At 43.4% G+C, this 27,066-nt stretch overlaps 1 protein-coding gene across 10 annotated transcripts in view; it reads left to right on the top strand.

The window, feature by feature from the left end:
• Positions 1-23,377, top strand: part of SNCAIP (synuclein alpha interacting protein) — a 147,728-nt gene extending 124,351 nt beyond the window's left edge. For 8 of the 10 annotated variants that reach the window (XM_053910652.1, XM_053910678.2, XM_053910641.1 and 5 more), the window contains 6 exons: positions 5,715-5,840; positions 9,318-9,487; positions 12,219-12,311; positions 12,876-13,944; positions 15,238-15,308; positions 22,763-23,377. In XM_053910652.1, coding sequence (XP_053766627.1) covers positions 5,715-5,840; positions 9,318-9,487; positions 12,219-12,311; positions 12,876-13,944; positions 15,238-15,308; positions 22,763-22,847 — 1,614 coding nt within the window. In that variant the 3' untranslated portion in view covers positions 22,848-23,377. The remainder of the gene's footprint in view (positions 1-5,714; positions 5,841-9,317; positions 9,488-12,218; positions 12,312-12,875; positions 13,945-15,237; positions 15,309-22,762) is intronic. The other 2 variants (XM_053910660.2, XM_024571440.3) reach the window with 1 other exon arrangement.
• The last annotated feature ends 3,689 nt before the right edge of the window (positions 23,378-27,066 follow it).

Raw genomic sequence — 27,066 nt, forward strand, 5'->3', positions numbered from 1 at the left:
AATGTTGCTTATATATGCCAGTTTCTCCATTCAGCTCTCACAGCAGGTTTCTCATAATTTGGAAGCTATTGGGACAGAACAAAAGAAAGTGCCCTTTCTGGGACTGATTGGGTGATGGTGTGACTTACTTGGCGGATCCAGAGGAAAATATGGAAATTAGTGACCTATGTGAAGAGCAGTGTCAGACATTTGCTTCATGCTAGTACCAGTCTTCAGGTTGTTATTTCAAGCTGATAAGCATTTTTAATGACCTGAAGTACAGCTTGGAGCAGGACAGGCCAGCAGTGCCCTTAGGAGAGCATTCCTGCCCAAGTGGAAAATGCAGAAACCTATTAGAACTGAATTCTGTCCAGCCATCCGACATCTGCCACAGCCGCTTATGTAACAGATAACCTGTGGAGATGCTGAACTTGGAACCGCTACAAGGCTAATGTTTTCACAAGGAAGACTGTTACTGAACAGTTTTCTAATGGATTCAGCACATGCACGTTTTTCTGCATCAAGTCGGCACTTGAGTGTGTTCTGGTTTTGTTTCTTCAGTAAATACCTCTGAAAAGCATAGTACAGAGGAAAATTCTTCTCTTGGTTTTAGTTGCCCTCTGCCCCTCATATAGATTCATAAAGAATGGGCTCCATTTGACTCCCAATGTGTGTCCTTTTTCTTGTAAAAATTACCTTTAAAGACTCCAGTACCACAGGGTAGCCAGCAGTTTTTAGTGGTGTCCCGCAGTGATAGATCTTTGGGTGATAGGAATTGATTTTCCTCATCTTGACACATGAAGTCTCAGAGGGTACAATTATTTCACTGCCTGATAGTACCTTGCAGAGCCAGAACTGGGAGCTTGGAGGTGAAAGCCTTGGGGAGACTCTGCAATGTGTGGGAGTGTCATCTGAGAGGCCTGCTTTGCTGTTTCTTGGGAGAGGTGTTGCTAGCAAAATGATTGAGACAGAATCACCTCAAGTCAAGGCTATACCGCCTGTGTAATGGGCTGTTTTATTCAAACATGAAGGTTCAGATGGTCTCATCCAGCCTCCCAGCAAACCTCTCACCCTCAGCTGCCCAGATATTCAGCCTCTTTTGCACCGGTCACTGGTTCTGTGGGCTCTGCTACTCTCAACTTCAAAGCTGCCGTCGTTTTGTTTCTGAATCATTCACACGACTTTTCAGTCAAGAGACTCTGCTACAAAAACGACCTCATCATAGCAGTGAGCATTTACCTAGAACACTTTTGCCCACAGTGCAGTGTTCATTCGCCTTTTTAAATGTTTGTCCTGATACAGATTTGGTGTGGCGGGGAGCTTTTGAAAAAAAGAAAAGGCTCAGCCGTTCCTAGGAATGGTCATGAACAGTGATAGGCATGCGGGTGGGGAGATGCAGCTGCAGGCTGTGTTATTGTTTTTCCACAACTTACTTTAGAAAGGGAAGTGTTCCTTGGACTTTGCTGTTTCACCATCGTGGGGTAGAAATAAGTAAACAACACTGAGAGTGCTGCGATTGCAGATGAAAGCCAAATAGAAGACTCTCTGATTAGCATGAGCACCCATCCGCTCTCCACGGGCCCATCTTTGAAAAAGCATAAATGACACGGAGTGCCCATGAACCCACACACCGACGAGCCGCTAACCATGATTTCTGCAACCCTAAGGGTGCAACAGGGGCATGTCCTTTACAGAGTCTGGGGTCAGAGGGCACCGAGCAATTGTGGATATTCACACCCAGAAAACAGAGTCATGGAGAACATCAGCTCCTGAGTTGAGCTGTTTGCGTTCACATCTTAGCCCTACCACTTCCTCGCTCAGTGGCCTTGATACGCTTAGTTTTTTAAAAGAAAAGTTCTCCCTGGACTTGTTTCTTCATCTTTAAAATGCAGATAATGGAACCTTCCTCACAGGATGGCTCTGGGAACTAAATGAGAAGAGCCACGTGAAGCACTGCCTATTGGGGGCACATAGTAGATGCTAGATAAATGTTGGCCCTTATGATTATTGGATATCTTCCAAATTATTATTTCTATTGCTATCAATATTATTCAGGTTATTTCACCATTAGTAAAATATAAAGGAATCTTACCAAAGACTTATTCAGTCCTTAACCTATTTAATCATTTCTTAGAGGTACTTTTTCCCCACCCTGTACTATCTCTGAATTCTGCATTTATCTCACAGTAGATGACATTATGAAGTTATCGCTGGTCATTTATTTTACATTTTAACATCTCAAAACCAGAATTAATCTTATAATTGATGGCCTATTAGATTTGATGATCTATGGTCAGAGGCAGAGCTGCCTCCTTCAGAACTTACGGTTGCATTGAAAATTGCAGATATATTATTTATACCAGTAATAAACCTGTAGCATACTTTTCAATTACATTTTTATTAGACTTTGTTCAGCAAGTCTCATAAATTACATATATTAATTGCCTTTTTAAACAATCACATTGCCTTTAGGAACACACAAAACAAAACATTATAACTGGTTACCAAAAGTGTCGAATATTCCCAGAAGACAAAACTATTAGATGAGGGAAGTTTCCAGTCAACAATGAAAGTTGAATGGATATAGATAGACGTGTGGGTAGATGGATGGAATGTAACTTGGAGAGGCATTCTGCAAAAGAGAAATAATACAGAAGAGCCTCTCCGTCCATGTGACTACATTGGATGCTCTCTGAAAGCAGTATTTTTGGGAAAGGGTATGTCTGAGGTCACGTTCATCCTTTAACATCTGCTCCCTCAGAGGGGTGGGGCAGGGGTAGGTGGGTGTGTGTTGGAGCATTAAAGGTCCGAGAGGGAAGAGGTGGACCCCTTGCATATATGCATGTATAACACGTGTACGCATTCATAACGGCCTTCTTGGTTGGATAAAATAGCAGTATTTGTTCTGTTCTCCTAACTAGATATTTGTTAAGTTTAACTTGTTTAAATTGGAGGACAGTGGGTCTCTGCAGTGATATCAAGGCAGAAAGCAACTTTCCTCTGAAAGTGGGTGTTAACTGCTTTTACCAAAACCAGGGGATTCTAGCCATCCCCATGTCCATTGCAGAAATCCTAAATGTTGGTTGTTAGAACTGGCATAAGGTCATCCAGACCCTTTTGATAGTCATAGAGGAGATTTTTGTTTCTCTACAACAGGTCAGTGGACAAGCCAATGGCATATTTTTTTATTAAACTAAATTGTCCCATGTAGAATACAAAACTGAATCAGAGCTGCTGGGCAAAGACCTCTTATTGTGAATGATAGAGTAATGGTTCTTCCTTTATGCAAGTCTTGCACATTGAATTGGGCAGGATCTTTAATGGTAAGGAAGAGTTATCCATGCCATCGTAAGAAAAGAAGGCAGGGCATTGTAACAATACAGACCGAACCTCACTCGGAGAGCCATGGGGGCCAAGGCAACTCTTGCCTCACACAGACCTTGTCTTGTCCGCCCACGTCACCAAGCCCCCACAAAGCCCAGGTGTCTGAATTCTTTCCCAGGTGTCCACAAGGGGAAGATTCCTACTCTCATGAGATGCAGTATTCCATTTCCTACAACCCCATTACTAAAAGTGAAAACACTGTGAGAGGGTGTTTTCTGTGCATGTGGGATAGACACAGCCACTATAATATTTAATTGAGTCTGAAAAATAGGAAAATATGCCTGGCCAGAAGTTAACCTGTAAAGCATTTGAACTTAACTAAACTTAAGTTCCTCTGAACTTAACTAAAGAAAAAAGCTGCTGGAATATCAGAAAGTATATAGTTACCTTTTTCAGTTTTCTGATTTGTAAAATAAGGCTGTTTGTGTTGGATGATTCACTGAAATCTCTGACATTCCGCAATGCTCCGATTCCATGATTTAATATCATGGACTGAGCCAAATCCCCACAAGCTTGAGAAGGACCCACTGAGGACGGCAGGCCTGCCCTTTCCACCTCGAGCTGCAGCAGCCTGCCCTCTCGAGTCACACCAGGGGGTGTGTCCTTTATCCGGAGCTACATCCACCCACCAGGATCTTTGCAGGAGTTAAGAACAATCACATGGTGCCATCCTCTGTCTCCAAATAAAAATAATCTAATTTTTTCCCACCAAATTAAGAAAAATAAAACAAATTGTTCTACCTTATTCATGTGAAACAGCACCTGCTGTGGTTCAAATTTCAGCTCCAACTTCCCCCAAGTTGGCCTCTGAAAAAAAGGGTTAGGCCTGTGGGCAGGTCCTTATCCAGATTCTAACTCCCAGCCTGGCCTCCAGGCAGGCTCTGTTCCACCTCATCCTCTGGGCACCTTGAGGGTTTCACTTTCTCCAAGGTCTGTCTGCCCCTGCAGCTAACACTCACTCTGCTTTCCCCGGGTGCATTCTTTGTAGGTTGTAGGCACTGATTGCATTTTTCTCCTCTTGCTCTTTAGGGGTCTTACTCCCTGCTTGCTCATGTGGAAAAAGTGTTGTGCAAATGTCAGTCTGTCCCTGATGTCCCAGATGCCTTCATAAACACAGTCCTGTTCCCCACATGACGGGTGAAACATTAAAGGAGCTGGCTGTTTGTATCCAAGATTCCTTTAGCAGATTAGTTGGCATGTTCAGAAGGTGAAGGCAAATTTAATCCAGAAAAGTATAAAAGTTCATGACCAGTCCGAGTAAGTAACTGGAAAGAAATCCTTTAAAAGGCGAAGGAAAGGTTCAAGGCTATTTCAAACACATGATCATCTTTTTAAATGTCAAATTCCACCCACTAAACTTGTTTTTACCACTCTCATATTTTTTTAACATTAGATTTAATTTTTCTATTTTAAATGGTGAAATCCCATCCCCCAGCTTTCTGTGTAGGCCAAACATAACATGGAAATACCACAAAGACTCTGAGGGTAAAATGCAAACGGATTATGGTAACACACACTGGCTGTTCTGTCTTTGCTTTTGGGAGGTTGTGTTCAGAGCTTTAGGTGCCCTCCCTCTCACATGGAAGAGGAGAAAGCTTTGCCTTTAAACATGACCAATACTTGGTCAGAAAATCAAGAGAGTCCCAGCTGTATTTTGCTGAGGTTATCTCATACTTGGCAACTCAAATATGCCACTTCGTTTTTAAATTTTATTTATTTTATTGTTGACATTAATACAGATGTCCCCTATTTTCCTCCCCCTTGACCACCTCCACCAGCCTCCACCACCCCCCAGCCTCCACCACACTGTTGTCTGCGTCCATGGCCTATGCATATATGTTCTTTGGCTAATCCCTTCACCTTCTTTCATCCGCTCTCCCACCCCCTCTGACAGCTGTCAGTCTGTTCCAAGTATCCATGTTGCCTCTTTCTGGAAGCCTGTTGATTGCAGGAGGTTTGGAATTAGGAGGGCATCGTTGAAATGTTATAAGCTGAAAGGCAGAAGCTAGTTATCTCAATAGTTTGAGGGTTTATAAGAATACTCCTGAAGCCTATAGACAGTATAACAAAGCAGCAGAAACAAGCCTTGGAAACAAAAGACCTGGATTCTGGTTTCCAGTTGGGATCTGTCTAACTGTGTGACTCTGAGGAGGTTCTCAAACTTTGTGCAAATCAATTTTCATTGACTTCAGTCAGAGATTCGTGGATTTTCAGTTCATACTGCATGGGATTTTCTCTTGGTATGGTAAGCATGGTTGTGTCTTCGCAATTTAGAATGTTGTATTCCTCTGACTTGATAATAGATTTCCCCTCATGATATTTCATTAATTCCAACCCTCTTTGGTTTATAGGAGAAGATTCTTCTGTGGCTTCTTCAGTTTATGCAAGAACAGGGCATCTCGTTGGATGAAGTGGACCAGGACGGCAACAGCGCCGTTCACGTAGCCTCACGGCACGGCTACCTAGGATGCATCCAGGTACAGAGGCCCTGCAGCTTTCAACAGAGTAATGAATTTCTCAAGTAATACAACAGCAAAATGGAAATTTTGTTCACTGGAAGAATGGATTCAATCAGCTTTTTCTGTTGTGGTAGATAATAAGGAATTATATTGATATTTTTGTATTTCCAGAAATCCACACAGAGACAGGCAGAATAACCCTATAAGACTCTCCTTGAGTGTCACAGGATGTTGAGAGGAGCCATTCCTTCTCTTTCATTATCACTTTAAAACCCCAGTGCTCATGACAATAGACATTAAGTTTCCCCTGCTCTCAAGGCAGCAGGCAATCACTACCAGAAATCACTCTCAGTCTCTCAAATAGCACACAGTTCTTGCTACCATTAGCACATTGGCATACTTCTTCTCCAGTGTATGAAAACCAGGACAGATTCCATTAACAATATATTAGAAGAATTCTTCAGAGTAAGGAGTAGTAGGCTAGAGAGTGTGTGCTGTAGTCTTTCCCCTTTCTATGTGGCAGGACTTACCTTCTCAAGTGCATTTGAGAAGGCCAGAATTGACTACAGGAAGGACTCAGATACCGATCCCCTCAGCTGCTGGGCAGACTAGCTACGGCCTTGGTTGACCAGCCACTCCACCCACCAGCTTCAGGTGGCCTCATCTTTATAGCCAACTATGCTTACAAGTATTACTCTAATCTATGTGTGCAATGATGTAAAAAGGTGGGAAGCAGAGCCACAGGGGAGGGGACGGAGGTCCTTCTCCCTGCCCCAAACCACACTAGGGGTGCCCAGGAGGGCTGCTCGGAGAGGATGGGATTCCTACAAGGGGAGCCGGCATCTCGTCCCTCAGCCAAATGCAGAGCTGCACGGAGCTGAGCCAGCCCAGGGCTGCCATCACAGCAGCACGGGGTAGCAGAGCCCAGCAAGGGTCTTTATATGCGAATGTAAAAAACAGACAGCCCTATTCACCCAGAAAAGAATGTGAAGGCTCTGAGTGGCAAGCAAAGAGAGAGGCTGGCCAAAGAGTGGGGGCAAGAACTGGTAGAAGAAGAGTGACCATTTGAAGAGAAGAAAGGCTTTCAGTTGGAAAGTAGGTTTAGATTTGGCCTGGAATTTAATTTATGAACAGTAATCATAATTAACCAGAATCAGAGCAATCACACCATTCTTATGGTTGAAAATGGCCCAACATCTCTGGCTCAGTTCCCATGTTTCTGGCAGAGCCGTTGACAACATGTGGCTGCCAGCCATGATTAGAGAAACTTCACCAAGTTCATACAGTTCAAATATGTCATACGTATATAACAATTCTAAAAAAGCAACACTCTTTTTTGCCTTATTATGTGTTGTTTCTTTTAGTGCAAACTTAATGTGCTGGTTTATTTAACAGGTACTTACTGAGGTCCTACTGTGTGCAAGGTAGACTGTATCTGATAGAGAATACTGGGTAGTGAGAACCAGCTGCTCAGGAAAGTAGAGAGAACTCAGGAAATGACATGAGAAGATACAGAAAAGCTATAAAGTAAAAGGCAGGAGATAATGATTTTTTTTTATCAGAGAGCTCTCTAGAATGTCAATCCACATACAACTCTTTTAAGAGCTACATTGATAGAAAATATTCCAAGTGTTTAAAAGTTTCCCCACTATTGTTGGCAAAGGATAAAACTTCTAATTTAAGGCACCAAGTTGTAAAAAGAGTGATGAGAAATTGGAGAGCATAGGAAAGAGAGAAATTTAAATTATTACCAGGGTCTGCAGAAAGATGAAAGGAGTAGCCTTATTTTTTGTGGAAGAAAAATAATTGAATAAAAATGGAAAACTTTGTTTTTCCATTTAACAAAACACTCTAATATTTAGTAGTTTTGAAATGAACTTCTTTATCAGCTAATAAATGATGGAAAGCCAAAGAAAACCCGCTGATATCACCAGTTCTGCTTGAGATTTCAGTTATTTTTCTTTGTAGTCCGTGAGGAGAGGCATCCTGTCCTTTCAGAACATTCATCACTCCACTTAGCACAAATGATGTTTTTGGCACTCGATTCCACGGATGTGGAAACTTGGGTAATCTTGGAAGTGGGTCTGTCCACTGGGTGTGAGACTAAAACAAAATACAAAGAGACAGAGTAGAAGAGGGGGTGAGCGAGGTTCCTTATGAGGTGAGAAGGGGACTGGGTTTGAAAAACATTGGAAAGAAAACTGCACAGGCTGAGTCAAGGGAGCGCTAACTGGGTGTGTTTACACTGAGTCCCTTGGAGAGCTTGGGCCGAGGTGGTCTCCCTGACTCCTGTGAGGTGGGTGGCAATGACTTTCTGGCAGATCGACCTTTCATGGTGAGTGATCATAAACTGGAAGGAGAGTGGAGCTCCTTAATGACCTCTGAGTCTAAGTAGTCTAGGAATTTAAAAATTCCAAGTGTTGCTTGTGGGAAAAACATTACCTATTACTAAAATAAATCCAGTGCTCTATCTCATGTTGATGGTGTCAAAGAATATGTCAGGCTTTTTACGGTCCACATTATTTTCTGTTCTCCTCTCTCTTCTGGGCTCCAGTGTTGGGGGCAAAGAGGAGGCGCGGAGAGAAAAATGTCCTCTCTCTGCTTAACTGGGAAAGATCATGGCGCTCTCCCTGAAAGGTGTCACTGCTTCTCCGCCCTGCTGCGATGGGCCACTGACGCCCTCTGTGGCAGCCTTCGGGTGCTGACTGTGGATGCGCGCTGTGGGAGGGGTCCTCCAAGGGCCCTCGGAGCCTCCCCACTGATGCCTGACAGGGAAGATGTAGCCCTCCACCATCTTTACGCCCTCCATGTCCATACAATTCCCTCCACCAGTGTTGCATCCCAGCGCCTCTTGCTGCTGGAGAACCCTCCCATTTTTAATAACCAGCTCACACCAAGGTCTCTTGTATAATATCTGCTCAGTGTGTGGAACATACTGTTACCCTGGCACATGGTGGGAGTGCGGGCTGCTGCCAGCCTCGCCCTGTCATTTCATTCTTAATCAAGGTTAGGCTCAGCAACAGATCAAGTGTGGTGCCCGAGTAAATAGGAACCGGCAAACACAGTGCCACTCTCTCCTGTTTCCAGGCATCCCCAACTCTATGAGCCTACCCATTGAAAGGGACAGAGTGTCGCATCACAGGCCCTGCCCTGCACTCCTCACCAAGGACAGCACTGCAAGGATGGCAGCAACCTCTTCCCTTCGCAGCCTCCTTCTGTGAGACTGGGGCGGGGTTGATGGTAGTAGGACTGGCCTTTGCATCTTTGCAGGCTCCAGAGGCTGGGAGGTGTCTGATACTGACTACTGAAAGCTTGCCAGAGGCTCTTTTTCATATGTGATGGTACCCACTGCCCTCACCATGTCCTGTTATGGGCTCTGGTAACTGATTTTGGAATAACAGGAAAAGGTCCATTCAACCTTCTGCTACAGTCATTTAAAAATAATGTTTAGAAGGAGGTCTTGATAGGACACCATATCTCTGCACTTTCTGACAGACCTTGGTTGAATATGGAGCAAATGTCACCATGCAGAACCACGCCGGGGACAAGCCCTCCCAGAGCGCCGAGCGCCACGGGCACACGCTGTGCTCCCGGTACCTGGTGGTGGTGGAAACCTGCATGTCACTGGCCTCTCAGGTGGTGAAGTTAACCAAACAGCTAAAGGAGTAAGTGCCTCTTCGTTCCCAGAGAACCAGGTCTGGCTCATCATCATGTGCTTAGGTGTCAGCCAGGTGCTTTGGTAAGCTCCCCCGTGCAGATTGCATGAGGGCTTCCTTACACTCTACTCATCTTCTTTTCTTCCTCCATCCCAAACCCTCACCGCCAGCCTTCATGTCGAAGATGCCATCTCTGTAGAGGCAAAATCATATTTCAACAAACAAAAAATGCAAAGTAACCTTTCAAAGCGGGGAATTTAAACTACATTAGACAAAGAGAGAGCCTCTCTCTCCGTGTTCCCATCTCAGGACCAGATTACAGAGCAGGTGTGGAGAGCACACACGGGCCTCAGTCCCAAACTCCTGTCCTTCATATTCTGGGAACTCATGAGGCATATGAGAGAGAAAAGGGTGAGGATGGGTCAATTTCTCAGTTTTCCTAAAAAGAAAACTGTCTAGTGGGGAACTTACAGACAGTTAACCTGGAAACCATCGCCAGAAAATTATTATAAAAATTAACCGGGTGATTCATGAACCCGCAGAACGTAAAACCTCATCCAGTCAGCATGGTGTTACTGAAGACACTCTGTCTAGCTACGGTCGGTTCCCTGCTCTGTGACACTGTTACGCTCACGCACACGCATACCTAGCTGGCAGGGGAGCATTGCCGGGGGGTTATCGGGCAAGGCTTGAAGAGAGGGGACTGGATGAGAGGTGGGTCTTTGGTGGGTGGGAAGATGAAGGAGCTGACGCCCACCAGAGACCAAGGTCAGCCCTCGAGAAACAACAGCGGTCAAATTACAGTTGCCATAGTGGGGAGAGAATCATGAAAAGTCGGAATCAGTATTTGGTGCAGCGTTGACGAAACAGGAGGATAAACCTTAAAACTTACATTTTAAAGGAAAATTATGAAACCTTACTTTTAAATTATTTTATATATATATATATATATATATATGTATATATATTCCTTTTATCCTTTTGAACAAAGACCTGTGCTGGGTGGAAGGCCTTAACTGGTCACAAGTGTCATTCACACCACCACTTACTCGATGAGGCCTTGAACCCTCTGGCTCTTCCGCGAGCTTAGGGAAGCCTTGGTCTCTCTGTTTCTTCTTTCTTGCCTTAGAGGCGCAAGTCTCTGCATCCCTCCACCCCGTTCCCTGCCAATACACAGGATAATCTCTTTAATGAGATTGGGCTTTTAATAGAGAGAATATAAAATAATATTTAAAAATATTACAGTTCCCACCGAGCATTCTTTACCCAGTTACACAAAGCCCCGCTGGGGCAGGTGAGCAAAGTGAGCTTGAAGGGCAAATGCGCACAACTCCGTAACTCAGTAAGTTACCTCCCCACAGCAAACATTCTTGTACATACTTCTTTCTGTACATGCGTAGGTATTTCTGAAAATAAGTACCTAGAAAGGGAATTGCTAGAACAAAGGGCATACGTGTTTGAAAGGTAGATAGATGTAGCCTAAAATCCTCCCAAATACACAATACCAGTGTCTACTGCCCCCGGGAGCGTATAGACATGTCCGTCAAGAGGAAGTTTAAAACAATCTAATAGAATGTTTTTTCTGAAGGTACACACTCAGGGAAAAGATTACAAGATGTTCTCCTCAGTCCCTGCACTGCAGAGTCTGAGAGGCTTTCATGAGCTGTAGTAGCTGTTCTATTGGTGAACTTTTCAAGGTCAGGGGCTTGGCCGCTCTTTCTGTGAATGATCCTGAGATAAAATACACGTGCATGCTAACAGACAGCAGTCTTCCCAGTGTGCCCAGAGCGGAATGCTGTGGACAATGATAGTTAGACCGATAACAAGGTAAAATATGAGAAGGGACATGTAGACGCTAGTCCGTTACTTGCCATGCGCCTCAGTGAGGTTGACAAAACTGGAAGTGAACCGAGAAACCCGCTCTGTACAGCCGCAGCACGTGGCACCCTGCAGGCTCCAGGGCAGGAGGAAGGGTGGAAAACATGAGCTTTTCCCGTCCAAAATTCTGAGTGGGAGGTGCTCTTGAGCGCTTTTGCCTGTCAGAATACCTTTACCACTTGTAGTTAACAAACACCGTTACTGTTTAGACATGGCGACCTCCAGCTCTGGTAGAAATCCTAATCTATAAGCCTAGGTTACTATGGTTTGAAGTGTGACCCTCTTCAAAAAACAGTATGTTGGAGTCCTAACCCCTACTACCTCAGAGAATGACCTTATTGGAGAAAGAGAAGGAGAGAGAGAGAGGGAGAGGGAGAGAGAGAAGGGGGGTAGGTAGGGAGAGGGAGGAGGAGAAAAAGAGAGAAATTGCTTTTTCTTAAAAATAAGATTATACCACTCACAGTATTTTGTAATGTCCTTTTTTTTTTACTTAAGGAAAGGAAAGTACACTTTATATAGGAAACTTTTTTACAGTTTAAGCAAATAAATATTCAAGTATGTTATCATTTTATTTGCTCCCTTTATATTGATAGAAATAATTATAAATTAATTACTTAGTTTTACTGATGAGCATTTAGATTACTTACGGTTTTTCACAATATGAATAATAAATTTACATACCTTTTGGGTGCTTTTGATTGTATCCTTAGAAAATTTCTGAACTGTAAGGATGAAGATTATGCACATTTGTGATGCTTTTGGATTTATTGCAACTTATTATAAATTATTGTGAAAATGTATACCTACTAATTTATAGGGGGACTGTGTACTAGAGCTTATTCCCTTGGTTTGTGTTTCCCAGGCAGACAGTGGAACGTGTCACGCTACAGAACCAGCTCCAGCAACTTCTAGAAGCCCAGAAATCCGAGGGCAAGTCACTCTTTTCTTCCTCCAGGTAATGCCAGGACCATTGGTGGTTAGAGTTCTTAAGTCTCTTAAATCTCTGAGCCTTCTTTTGGACTTCACTTTAATGTCTTTTAAGAATATGACAACAGAACATATTTAATGTTTATTCCTAATTTTTACGAATAAAAATTAGGCATTGTGGGGAAAAGGCACTGGGCCCAGGGTCAGGTCACCTGGACTGATCTTTGGCTCTGCTGTGTCGCTGTTCCAGGATGATTAACAAGTCACTTTTTCAGAGACTTTCATTTCTACATCTGTAAAATGGGAATAAGAATATGTAGGTTCATAGGATTGTTAAAGATGGGATTGAGAAAATTGGTGCGAAATTGCTGTATAAATAGTGAAGTAGTAGACAAATTTAGTCACAGTGTGAAGCATGAGACACACTATATTTTGGTTATGCTTGCTCTGAACAGACATTAAGTGATTATTATTCTTCCAGCCTTACTGATTTGCAAGTTATTAGTGGCAGGAAAGGCCACACTGTGACTTGTGGCCAAGCCATTTGAACCCAGTAGGAGATCATCTCATGTGTCCTCTGTCCTCTTTTCAGTTCACCGTCCTCCCCAGCTCCCAGAAAGTCCCAGTGGAAATCCCCAGACACAGATGATGAGTCTGTAGCCAAAGGCAAACCTGGCCTCCAAGAGGGGATGCAGGTCCTTGGAAGCCTGTCAGCATCCAGCCGGACTAGGACTAAAGCAAAAGATGAAGATTCTGATAAAATCCTTCGCCAGTTATTGGGCAAAGATATCTCAGAGAATGTCTGCACCCAGGAAAAGCTGTCCTTGGAATTCCAGGATACTCAGGCTTCCTCTAGAAATTCCAAAAAGATCCCTCTGGAGAAGAGGGAGCTGAAGTTAGCCAGGCTGAGGCAGCTGATGCAGCGGTCACTGAGTGAGTCTGACACAGACTCCAACAACTCTGAGGACCCCAAGAGCACACCCATGAGAAAGGCCGACCGGCCCAGACCCCAGCCCATCGTCGAAAGTGTGGAGGCCATGGACAGCGCAGAAAGCTTACACTTGATGATAAAGAAACACACCTTGGCTTCAGGACGCAGGTTTCCTTTCGGTATCAAGGCCTCCAAATCTCTGGATGGCCATAGCCCATCACCCACCTCAGAGAGCAGCGAACCCGACTTGGAATCCCAGAGTCCAGGCTCAGGGACCACGCCCCCAAACCAGCCCTCTGGAGACCCCACTCAGCCCAGCCCTGACAGCACAGTGGCCCAGAAAGTGGCCACGAGTCCCAAGAGTGCCCTCAAGTCTCCATCTTCCAAGCGCCGGACATCCCAGAACTTGAAACTCAGAGTTACCTTTGAGGAGCCTGTGGTGCAGATGGAGCAAACTAGCCTTGAAGTAAATGGAGAGAAGGACAGAGATAAGAGCAGGACCCCCCAGCGGACCTCCACGAGCAGTGAATCAGGGGATCAACTAAAAAGGCCTTTTGGAACCTTCCGATCCATCATGGAGACACTAAGTGGTAACCAGAACAATAATAATAACTACCAGGCAGTCAGCCAGCTGAAGACCTCCACACTGCCCTTAACCTCACTTGGAAGAAAGACGGCGGACGCCAAGGGAAATCCCGTGAGCTCTGCTAGCAAAGGAAAAAATAAGGCGGTGAGTGCTATTTGGAGGCTGTCTTCTTTTTCCTTTGAATTGTGTCATTCTTAACACTACAGATTGTTTACCTTTGCCATCTTGAGGTCATCCCCAGAAGAATTCCAAAGGGATGTGTGGAAAGCCAAATGTATCCATTTCTAATGAGATATGTTATCATACATACCTTTTTCTATTCATCTGGAAAATACTCTGAGAGAAAGATTAAATCACATATTCCAGTCCCTAAATTTCCAAAATACTTTGATCCTTAGGTACTAGGAGTCCTGGACGGGGAGGCATTTCTATAAGATTAGACCCCCAATCATTGTGGAATCAGGTCCTTCTCTAGCATGGATTCTGCCTCGGGCAGAGTTTGTTTTCCTTGTGTGACTGGATAGTTTTATTCTCGAGCCCAATTAAAGAGCACATAAATAGAAACTCTGTCTCCAAAGACTTAACTATTCAACTCTGGAATGATCTTTGAAATAAATACACCACAGGGACTTCCACCTTGACATTGTAGGATGCAGGCCCCTGAGTGCTGCCCAGGAAGCTGGAGCGGTCTGACATGCTTGCCAGTACACAGGGGGTGGCAGAGTATGCCAGGAACTACATTTTGTAATTGCATTTATTGAAAAACCATGCACTATAAACCATGGTTTAAATCCAGTGAATAAGAAATACGAACATCTTTTGAGGCAATGTTCCCTGCGTGCTCTGTGCCTGCCACACCATCAAAAATGGAATAGCAGCCAAAATGCAAAACTCCGAGGAGTAGAAGGACCCAGAATGTCCATCATGCAACCTAGGGAGGCACACCCACCTAATTTATTATTGGTTCGAGATAAAATCCCAGGGAGATCTAAGAACTGTTTAATTCTTTTTGCAATACCAAAATCAAGTTTTAGTTAGTAGTCCTCTAATTAAATGAACACCACTTAACTTGCAGTTTGAATTGTCTGTGTTATAAAGGGCTTTAGCTCTGTTTGTTTCACCTAGAAAAGTCACACTTGTACCCCAAATACCAGAACCTTGGGGTTAAATATGTCCAAGTACCAAGTAAGCATAGAAATTAAATTTCCTGCCATGGGTGGAATTAGTCAACCTCAGATAAAACTATTCCAAGTAACACGATGGGTTCTCTTGCTCAGGACTACAAGGATTATCTCGGCAGTTCCCCACGCTCCTTAACGTGTACACAAAGCTTCTCTCCTAGTCTCCTCTGTCTCCTGCATGCCTCCTGTTAATTGAGACTTGCGCATGTGCTGAGCTTGCTGCATGTTTTCAGATGATTTTTAATTGCACCTCTAGGCGATGTCCAGCAGCTGCATCAGCCTCCCCTCTCACACGCTGATTGGAGAGCATCTGCGTAACTGTGCACGGTAGGTGGCGCAGGGCGTGACTTGCCTCGCACTGCTGCGCCTTCGCTTTGAACGGCACGACCTTTTTAATCATGGTCCTGGAGCACCTTTCGCAGGGCTGACACCAAGGCACAAGACACTTACAACTCTTCCCCCAAAAGGAGCAGGCAGGCTGGTAACTGTAGCTTGAAAGGAAGCAAGTGCCCTCCAGGAGGGGCTTTATTCCAGCAGCCGTGGGCAGAGGAATCTACTGTGCTCACAGACATGCTGTGTCTCCCCGTTGACTTTGGCTTTCAGTCTTTGTTTTATTGGAGTCAAGTACCAAGTAAGTATAGAAATTAAATTTCCTGTCATGGGTGGAATTAGTCAACCTCCGATCAGAACCAGAACTTTGAAGCAGAGCTGAGGTTTTCTTTCATTGTTGATCCCAGGCTGAAAGCGCATTTCATCACCATTCTGCTGCCCTTGGGAGCAGCCAGGCCCTGTCATTCTGAACTTGCTCCAGCTTAGCATCCAGAACCACGATGCCAGTCAGTAAGCCAGTCTCTGAGTCACCCAACAAAACAAGGGTCTTTCTCAAACAAAATGTTTACAATTCAAAACGCAGAGACTATGTACATGAAAGGATCCCGTGGGAGGCCACAGGTGGCTCGGGCACCTCCCTGGGCCAAGTCCTTCTGCAGCACAGCTTTCTTTCATCGTCTGGGAGGAATGTGCCCCACTCCCTGACAAGGTGGGAAACGGGAGGAGGGAGAGGAGAGCAGTGGAAGGGAAGTTAATGCAGTCCATGCCTCTGACTGGTTTATTTCAGAAGAGTTAAAACCCAAACCCTATTTTAAAAGAAGACTATCACTTTTAAATCATTTAAATTAAATTTCAGCAAATCATTTGTTTAATTTAATGATTTATTTAAATTAAGTTTAATTTAAATTAAAATTATGACATGCCTTTCAGCCCTCTTCCAAAACCCTCCAAAATGTTTGTGTGAATGTGCATATGTGTGTGTGGGTGTATATAGGTATGCACACACACAAATGTGAGTGTGTAGGTTGTGGGTATGAATTTTGGTTCAGAGTACTAAGGCATGAGAACTGTTACTCTCCTTTGTTTTCCCTCTAAATTGAACTTAATCTGCTCCATGTCTCTATTCAGGCTAGAGGAAAAACATATCGCAGTCATTTTAGGAGGTGCCCCTAGGGGTCTCATTAATTCAGTACATTGACTGAGGTGCCTTGGATGTTCAGTATTTACTGGTCACCAGAGTTCTGCTTGGGTGAGGTTCATGTGTTGCCTAAGCCGGGATGCTTCGGCCGCAGGGGGCAGGGAGTCCTGGCCAGTGCTGACTGCCCAGTGCTGACTGGCCATTGCCTGGGGTGGGGAGGAAACAGGGGAAGAAAAAGCCAGCTCCCTCCATGCCCACTTCTGGGTTTCCCAACCTACCTTCCCCACCCACATACCCTTCTCTGTCCCCACATCTTAGGTTGAGTGTGTCTTCTGGTGCCTAGAAAATTCTGTTTTTGTCCTTAAGCAGAAGTCACCAATGATACCCTGAGGGAGTGAAACGCAAAGACTGGCAAATTCTTGGGGAAGAGGGATGGGGAGCATCTCTTGTTTCTTCAGGCTTCTACAGCCCCTAGAATAAAGACAATTTGTGTCACAGTAGATTCTCCCACCGGAAATATTCCATCCTGTCTTTTTGTAAGCAAAGGGATGAAGCCAGACAATCTACTATAATAAGCGCATAGCGTGAGGTTATGAGGCTACTTGGACATGTGACATGGGGTTAACACTTTCCTACTCAGTTTCAGAAACCAGCCTTCCTAAGGCTCAGGTCTAATCCTGTCAGATTCATGGGCTGTTTCTATTAACAGAGTTTAATTTCAGTGATAAACAGAAACAGAATAAAGATATTCAGCGTATTTAAATAAGCATCCTGGCCATGTCCTCTCAACTACCTTATAAATTAACCTGTACTTTATTATGTTTTTAATTTGACATGTGTTCTGTAGAAAGGGAAAACCCACTACTTTGTTTATGCTAGAGAGGAGAAGTGTCTCTGACTCACTCATAATCACTCATGTCCACCTTAGATAAAGAATGGACATCTCTAGCTGAAATAAGGATTCCTCAGAGAAATTAAAAGTAGCATGGGAATGTGGACATGAAAACCACCTAATTGACTCCAGTGCCTTCTTCTTCTTGACCATGAGACCCCCAGAGAAAGCATCCCATAGAAAGATGCCAGCAGGAAAGGAACCCAAGTGTTCATCTCTCGGTGATGGCTTCACATCATGTCCCAACAATTTGGTTGAAGGCCAAATAGTTCCTCTCAGGTAACAGGGATTGCCCAGGATCCTTTGGAATCCTTCAGACTACCTTTGGGAACCAGGGACAGTCCTTGGGTTAGAGTTGGCCCCAACACTGTGCTGCTGAATGACCCTCTCAGTATAGCCCTGGGAGAAAAAATGAGGCAGTGGACCCTCGTTCCAGGCATATACTGGAACCACATTTTAGTTCCTAAGAAATTTTTATTTTTTCCTGGTAAATGAAAAATGGGGGCAATGAATACAACATTTTACAGAATGTCAGCTCTGTGACGGGGTTTTATTTGCTCTTTATTTTTCTAAATTGGTCACAGCTTGATAGAAAGAATCTAAATTTCTTTTCAATGCCTTTTAAAATTAGATTCAACTCTATTACTTTGAACAGCTTTCCCAGTGTGTTTCAATGGCAGAGGATGACTTTGTTCATAACCATCAGATTTATCTTTACTTTTTCTTATAAAGGACAAATTGGTTTTGAGTTATTACAACTCCAAGGGAATGTTTGCAATTACTTGTCTTAAAATGTCAATAAGATATTCATTTCCCAGAGTTTAAGTCTGTCTGAGATCTGTAGCAAATGAAAAGAGCATTGGTTCCCGTTACGGAGAGGCAGAGGGCATTAACCCTTGGTCACCAACAGTCACACCCTCTCTGACCATGGTGGCACTGTGGCCTGAGTGTTAGCAGGACACCCCTAACCCTAGCACCAACACGACAATAGGCTCCTTAAAAAGAGATGAAGCACTGAACACCATCGGTGTGGGTTTTACTGCAGAGGAGTTAGCCATACTCAGAATTATACATCTGGAGCCAAGAGCTAGCCTCCAAGATTTTACATAGATATCAAGGCTGTTCAACAACCACTTCAAAGACCTGGGCACGTGGCAATGGTCCTCTGCTGTAGGAGATAAGAGTTCAGGGAGCCCCCCCCCCCCACCAGTACGCAAGCCTGCATGTGCACGCACACCCACAGTTCTCTCCTTGCCACTTTACTGTCAAAGTATCATTCTAAACAGAAAAATGAGCAAAGATGTGGAAGACATTGGGAAAGTAGAGGTCAGGCCCCGGCTGAAACCTGACCCAAGCAGAGCGTACCCTCAACTCCACTGACCAGCATTTCCAGAATCACAATGGAAAAATGCAGTCGGCACAAAAAGGAATCCCTAATCCTGCTGAGCAAATGCAGCTTTGCCATAATCTCTCTGGATGTAAGAAAGTAACCACACTTTAGTCTTCTCCTACATTTTTGGCCTGGAAGTATTTATTTTTAACCCCTATGTTTTCTAAGGATTGTTGAAGGAGATAATTATATAAGGAGTCACAGGTATGTTTCCCAGCTGTCTGAGTAGGGGTTGGTTTTGTAGTTTTAGAGTGCACCTGGTTAAGCAGACTTAATCTCCCCAAGGCAACAGTTCACAAAAGTTTGTTAAAGTGTTAATACTAAAAGGATATTTTGTAAAACTATAGACAGACTTCCTGCTCAAAAATTGTAGTTTCAAATTCTATGCTCTGATCTCAAGTATTTTTTTGTGTTTTTATTTCTAATTTACTAACTCCGGGGTCCAGAGCCAGTCTGTCAGGAGGAAGTTGACTCCTGGTGTGAGGTGACTACCTTTGCTCCAGAACCCCCTGCAGGGGTGTCCAACCTTTCAGTATCTCTGAGCCACACCAGAAGAAGAAGAGTTGTCTTGCACCACACATTAAATACACAAACACTAATAAAAACTGAAGCAAAAAAAAAAAAGATTTTAAGTAAATTTATGATTTTGTGTGGGGCCGCATTCATGGCCATCCTGGGCCGCATGCGGCCTGTGGGCCACAGGTTGGACACCCCTGCCTTAGAACCTATCCAGTCTCCTTCCTTTTCACACCTCCCCATGTTCCCCAGGTGTTCTGTGCTCCCTGCTCAAGTCTTGTTCTTCCCACCCACAACACCCACCCCCTGCCTCCCCAGGGTTCCAATTAGTTCCAAAGAGAAAACCTGTATTTCAAACTGAAACGTTGTCCCTATGACTTAGAGGAAGGGAGGAGACCTCAGCCTTGAACCATGTCTCCAGGTTACATTAATTGACAGATTCTCCTTTGAAATGGGCCACAGTTTTACCTTGTCATTGGTTGTTGCATAGTAGAATCTTCTGTGCAGAGAAAAATGCCCTTGTTATGGGGAATAGTTAAAATAAGCAGATCTTTCAGCATTCCAGGACAATTTAGCAAATGCCAGAGCTCTCAAGATTGATGAGAGCACGAGTCACAGATGGAGTTTCTTCTCCTAAGCTCCTTGGACCCTCTGGGAAAAGGAGAAAGCGTATTCCAACACAGGAAGACAGTGAGTTCAGTATCAGTGTAGAATGAGTTGAGATGTAGAAAAAGCTATTCCAACGAAGATCCCATGTTCTCTGTTGAAGCACTGCCTTTGGAAGGCAAGAAATAAATAAACATGTGGAACCCCCATGAACTCTAGGTAGGGGGTACAGGACGAGACCTTCCTTGGAAACTAAAGTCATCCCACTAGAAATACATTCTTTCAGCATGCCATTCCTCCTTTAAGTGTAGCCACAAAACTTAAAAACAAACAACTCCCTTCACCCAACTCCGCTTCCCTTCCCTCATGCCTTCAGGGTCCAGTTTTGAACTGTGTAACTCCAGGGGCGATACAGGGTCTATTATGTGTCATAACAGCACCACGTCTACCACAGCTAGGATATCTTTGCACACTAAGGGAGCAGTGCCTGTCTATAAACTCTCTTAAGGCTGGAGTTTTAAAGAATCAGCAAGTTACTTGAGGTTTAAAAGTACCAGATAGAGACTTTACCTGGACACCTTCCAGTACCATCACCAAGCATCCCTGCTCCAACCACAGCCATTTGGGATTTTCCTTCCCACACTGAGCACAGTGCAGATACATTACTTTCCTGGACCCACATCCCCGGGTTGCCAACACACTCATTTCAACATCTTTAGCTCTAAGCCAGTCATTTTGCAGTGTCAGATATAAGGCATGGTCCCTTCATTCTGTGGGATCATAATCAAGAGAGAATTAAATGTGGATATAGTTTAAAACATGGCGCATTTCATGAAAGGGATAAGAACTGCACGAGAGCACTACCCCACCCGCATATGTACGCCCAGTGTCTAGCACGGTGGCTGGCACATGTTGGGGACTTCATAAATATTTGGACAGAGGGAGAGCTAGAGAGAAGGGATGGTAGAAGAGGGGAAAAGAGAAATGAAACAAAGAGGACTGAGGCTGTCCCACCAAAAGAATGGTGCGATCTGTGTAAAGCTAAGCCTTCAGATTACAAGTCACCTACCGACAGGGAGTGTCACTTTGGTGCTTCGAGTACAGGTTTTCATTCTTTGAACCAGAACCCACTTTTTTAGTAGATGAAATTGATAGATACGCTCCCAGTAAAGCTCGGAAAGAAACCACAAAAGTAGCAACGCCCCCCAACCCCCCGTTTTGGTTTCCAGTGGAAATGTAATGCATGCCCGGGGACCGTTTCAGACTCATCCTCCATCCGAGTTGCTCTCTGGGCTGTGGAAAGATGCAGCCAAGGCCTGGATGAGTCAGTGAATGAAAGAACTGGAAGAACTGTTATTTAAATTTAAGCCTTTCTTCTTTCCAATTTTGGTCACTGAGAATGTGATTTTACATCCAAAAATGAAATCAAGGAGCGGCAAATTATCTGAATAATTCATACCAGAATTACCCAAACACTTTTATTCTTCGGAATACTGGTAATTCAGACCTCAGTAATTGAAGGGTTCAGGGGTGTTTGAATTACCCTGATATTATTCAGATAAATGCCTCACATTAACATTTTACCTGGTACACATTCAGTGCTAATCATGCTGCATTTTATCCTGTAGAAAGTGTTCTTTTTAGTGTTTTTGACCACAGCATCACTTACATTAAAGCAGAAATACTACACATGTCCATTCACCTTCCTGCTTCTGATATATTATTGGTATTTTGTCTATCATCTCTTCTCCCATTTCCCTTATTCATTTAGGTTTATGCCTTTTTTATGTCTCTGCTTTTTCATTGGAGTGTTGTTTTGTGGGAGAGGGATGATAAATGTGTATATTTAATCCACTATGTTCAGTTGGAAGTTCCTAGAATGTCTTCTAACCAAGTGGTTTTTTCTTTCATCTTCTCCCTTTCTTGCCCATGGGCAACTCTCTGAAGTTCAATTCAGAGGAATAAATGAAATTAAAAAGTAGAACTTTCAGAATGTGATGATAATCAAATATTTACTAAAACACTAAGAGTAGACTAGATGGTCTTTCTAAGGGAGTATGATTTTGAGTCCGTAAAACCATACCTGCAGTTCTCTGTCCAAATATGTCCTCATGCTAGCGGGTACAATTACAAGAAACCGTTTGTTTGTGTCTGACGTAGCAACAAGAAGGAATTTAGTAATATTGAGGCTTGCTCGCCCCAGGAGACAGCTCCTCTCTGGAAGATTTTATACCCAGAATGGGAGTAATAGCTCGTGAAAATGAATGCATCTACCCAGAGAGAAATTTACTTTAAAAAAAAGACAAAACTGTTCCAAGGTTTGAGCTTCTACTTCTTGTCACAAGCTTATGAGGTATCAAATAAGGGGAAAACAGCATTATTGTTCCCTATTTCTTCTTTTCCCTATAGATTTACCAACTTGTGGTCTTCTAACATGTAGTACTCAGTAATCACACACCCAAAGAAAAAGCATCTTCTTTAAACTATTAATAAGCATCTTTTTAAACTACTAATAGCTATTAATCTTATTAGAGAATAAAAGTTATCACCCTTGAATTCATGTAAATAAAATATAAGTATCTTTTGTGTCCACTGGACCAGCAGTACTATTCTTTCCGTTTTGTTTGTGATAAAATTCACTTGACTATAGAATTTTGCCTGGATTCTAATCAGCAATTGCAATTAAGAATTGAAAATTGTTCACTAAATGTGTTTTATGATATGACTCTTTTATTTTTCAAAGAGTGGTTTATATGAAAACAGAGTAATTTGCCTACTGGAATGAAGTGTTCTTCAGTGTGTTTCTTATGAGGGTAATTTCCATTTTTAGTAAACTGTTTAGTGGTATTGTCTTGTCACTTGCCCGTAGTTTTATCTAATTTTGGCCTCATGGTTTCTCTTCTGCTTAGGCATAATGGCATCAATAGAAAAATGAAGAAATCCTACAGCATAAAGCACATTGCTGAGCCAGAATCAAAAGAACTCTTCTTGTAAATCACCTTTTTATTATCTTTCATTGCTGCCCTTTGGACACCTCTGGAAATTTCTGGATGATCCTCTGTGGAACTAGAACCATGAGAACAATGCCTCACCAGCAGAACAACAATATCAGGATGCCTTAAATTTATAGTAGTAGACTATCTAACACACATTTTTGGGTAATACTTGTATATATACCTTGTTTTTAAAGAGATGCTGTTCAAAAGCATGACTGAGCAAATGTATGTTTTCTAAGATTGTATTGATTCAGCCTACCCACAGGACAGTCACCAAGCAACTGATGCCATTTTGTAGTTCATCGATTGCATGAGAGTTGGCTGATGTTGACCGAACTTCCCTTTCCCCATAATCTGGGCAAATTGGGCTCGGCATCTCAATGAGACCGGGCCCGTGTATTGTTTTCTGTCAAGAGTGTTTTTCAGTCCTTTCTACTTTTTGTATAAAGGAAATAAAACAATGTTAATAGCCACCTATAAGCTTGGAACACCTACTTTCTAATAAATCTGTGATGTTCTGATTTCTAAGGGACTTTGAGAGTATTTTGATAGCTGCTATTTTATTTCAGGAACAAACTGCCCAGTTTAGCTGTTTTCCCACAGGGATCAAATAAAACATTCTAGTTTTCATTAAGTACTAAAGGATCAGACAAGTATATAAAGTGAGTCAATTATTCTGTCTTTTCAAATCGCAGTGTTGACATGAGAAAATACTAATGACAACTAACGGTTTAGCCCCTTCTTGGGTCACTTTTTTCTGCCTCTAGCACATTATGAGGCCTGTCTAATCCCTTTAGGAGACAGTGTGGAGCCTGAGTTTATAACAGCCCTATCGATGTAGCCTTTTCAATTCCTATAAGCAGTGAGTTCCATGACGTTTCATCCTATCAAGTAAAAATATATTTCTGTTGAAATTTCAAAAGTTTTATTTTCAAAGTGTTGGCAGAGCCTGCCTATAAGAGGCCTGTCAAATTTTAGTAAGAAACTAAATACACTCTTACAGTAGGAAAGAGTACTGTGTGCTATTAACAGTTATTAGCAATGTTCCTGCAGTCAAATGTGGGCCATTCTGTGTGCTCGTGGACAAAGTAGGCCAAGGTACCAAACTAGGAGACAATTTTGCTTATGTGGGTCATCTGACAAACTTGGGCTAAATGAGATTCAGTGAGGTCTGTATAGAAGAAGGAGCTAATATCAAAGTGTCTTTTTATGCACCAGCCTCACTTATGTGAAGATAGTACTCCCACTTTATAGATTAGAAAATTAAACTCCAGAAAGTTTAATTCCCATGTCCAAGGTAAATGGAGGAATTGGCTTTGGTACACGTTTTCTCATTATCTCCATTGCACTGCAGCTATCCATCTGTCCTGGGCTATGCTCTCTCCTGCGCGCATTGCCCACTAGCACACAGGAAGCATGAGTTGTGTTCTTGGCTCTACTTCTGGACAACTGTTTGGTCTTGGGCGAAGGACATTGCCTCCTTGATAAATCTGGGAAAAGGCAAGACTGGCCTACAGCCTCATCTGGAAGGTAGGTTCCTTCCAATTTACAGAGCAATATGTCTATAAATTTCAGCCCATTTGCTCTGTCCTCGTCCTGTGAGTTTCTGTTGTTAGAACATGGTTCCATGTGTGGTTCTGCACTTCTCCCATTGTCTTTTCCTCAAATGAGATACCCTGTTCTAATTTTGGCCCCTGGACCTCATGTGCCCCCTTTAATCACTTCCTTACATTTTCTCGCCCTATTCTAGTGCTTGAGCTTTCTAATAGAGAATATATGGCAGGCACACATGAAATATAGATTCCTGTATTTTTTGCTTGGTGCAGAGGAGGTGATGCTGGGATCACACATGAGCCTAACTTTGGGAATTAGTGCTAGAAGGGCTCCTGCAAAGGAAGGAGACCCAGAGAGTGGTCTCTTCCCCACAGGCCCCAGTTTTGTTCTAAGACTGTTTTTAAACTTGGAAGTTGAAGTTGAGCTAGTATTCTGCAGATTTTATGAGCCAGACACAGAGTTCCCAATTAAACAGAGCAAAGAAAATTTCTAGAGTTTGAAAAAGATGGCAATTTGATTATTAACGCTAGAATTTTAAATACTACAGTACTAAGCAAAGAATTTTTTAAAAGGTAAAAGAGGAAAGTTGAGCAAATTCAGAGGAGCCAGACTATGAGACAATGCGTTGTATGTTTAATGATGTTGCTGGGACACTAAAAATGCAGGTCCTTAAGTCATACATGGAAAATAGCTTTACTACTCAAGTTCCTTATAAAATGGATAAACAGTTTGCTTGAAATTCATAGAAATTGAGGAGAAAGCTAAGATTCTGGCATAGGTAAACATAGCTCGCCGCCTCACACAATCACATAAAAATTACAACTAAACTACACAACCACCATTATTCAGAACTGTCAGAAATCGAGCTGAATGGAAGTCCTACAACTATGAAATTAAAGAAGAAAACACATCAAGATTGGTAGGAGGGGCAGAGATGAGGAATGGGCTGGTTCCACACTCAAATGTGGCAGATAAAAATCGGGAGAGATATCTCGGGAGTGAGGAGCCCCAGCCCCACAACAGGCCCCCAGCTGGGGGTTCCAGTGCCAGGAAAATAAACCTCCATAACTTCTTGCTGTAAAAGTCAGTGGGGTTTGAAGTTGTGGAAGACAGAAACTCCTGTATTCCCAGGCAGTTCCTCTTAAAAGGCCCATGCAGGAACTTACACAGACTCATTTCCTCTGAGCCCCATCACTGGGGCAGCAGCTTGAAAAGCATCAGAGACATACGGGGAGGAACTGCAGTGTCGGGCATCAGGGCAAGAGCCAGGGGACAGCTTTCTCTCAGAGTGCTAGCAGAGGCCATTGTTCCTTTGATGAGCCCTCCCCCACACAGAGACATCAGGTGAATGCCATATCTGAGACTCCATCAACCTGGCTCACACTGCCTCACCATGGTGATCCCGAAGGCTCTGCTCCACCCAACTTTCAGGCCCACCAGAGCTGTTTCCAGTGGCTTTTCCATATAAATGGCTTGTCTTGGCCCATGTTTCAGATTTTCCTAAATTCTCTCAAACAAGCAGCATCTGGCTTCAGAAGCCCTGTAACTCTAAGTGGCCCCAGACCCAGCACTAGCAGCAGCTGACCTTGGTTCACAGCTTGGCCTCACTGGGGCACCTCCAAGCCTAGCACAAGTAGTAGCCATCTGCAGATTGCTTTGTAGCTGATGCCAGGTGTCCCTGGACTGAACACAGGCAGTGGCTGACCTTGACCTGCACCTCCCAGGAAGCCCCAGAGCCAGCGCACCCAGTGGGTAACTATAGACCAAGTCAGACCACCACCATCCAACCACAACCATCCAACCACCTCCACAAGCAACACGCTCAAGGGGCAGACTCAGCAGGCACCAGAGCTCTGCTGAAGTAAGTCCTGCTCTATGGAGTGGGCCCTTGCAGAGCTGATCCGTCGTGGTGGTCAGAGGTTGGTGGTCAATGGTTACTGCTAGTCCTTGCAGCTGTTCAGCCTGGGTAAATCCCTCCCATTGACCTGCCAACAGTAATCAAAGCTCAACTACAAGAGGAAGGTGTACACAGCCCACACAGTAGGTGCACCTCATGTATCCAGCTTGGGTACTAGGGGATGTGGTGCCACTGGTCCCTAGAGGACACCTACTATATTAGGTCACTCTACCAAGCATGGGAGACATAGCAGTTCTACTTAGTACATAGAAACCAAGGAGGCTGCCAAAATGAGGAGATAAAGAAACGTGGCCCAAATGAAAGAACAGAACAAAATCCAAAAAGAGAACTAAACAAAATTGAGAGAAGCAAGCTACTAGATACGGAGTTCAAAACACTGGTTATAAGGATGCTCAAGGAACTTAGCGGAAGAGCAGATGAATTCAGAGAGAACTTCAGCATAAAAAAAGGCCATGGAAACCATAAAAAAGAACCAGTCAGAAATGAAGGATACCCTAACTGAAATGAAGAACAATTTACAAGGAATTAACAGCAAGGTTGATGAAACAGAATCAAATCAACAACTTCGAATATAAGAAAGCAAAAAACACCCAATCAGAATACCAAGAGGAAAAAAGAATCCAAAAACCTGAGGAAGTGTAAGGAGTCTCTGGGACAACTTCAAGCATACCAACATTTGTATCATGGGAGTGCCAGAAGGAAAAGAGTGAGAGCAAGAATTTGAAAACCTATTTGAAAATATAAT

Source organism: Desmodus rotundus, chromosome 1, assembly GCF_022682495.2.
Source record: "Desmodus rotundus isolate HL8 chromosome 1, HLdesRot8A.1, whole genome shotgun sequence".
In the NCBI taxonomy this organism is placed as follows: Eukaryota; Metazoa; Chordata; class Mammalia; order Chiroptera; family Phyllostomidae; genus Desmodus; species Desmodus rotundus.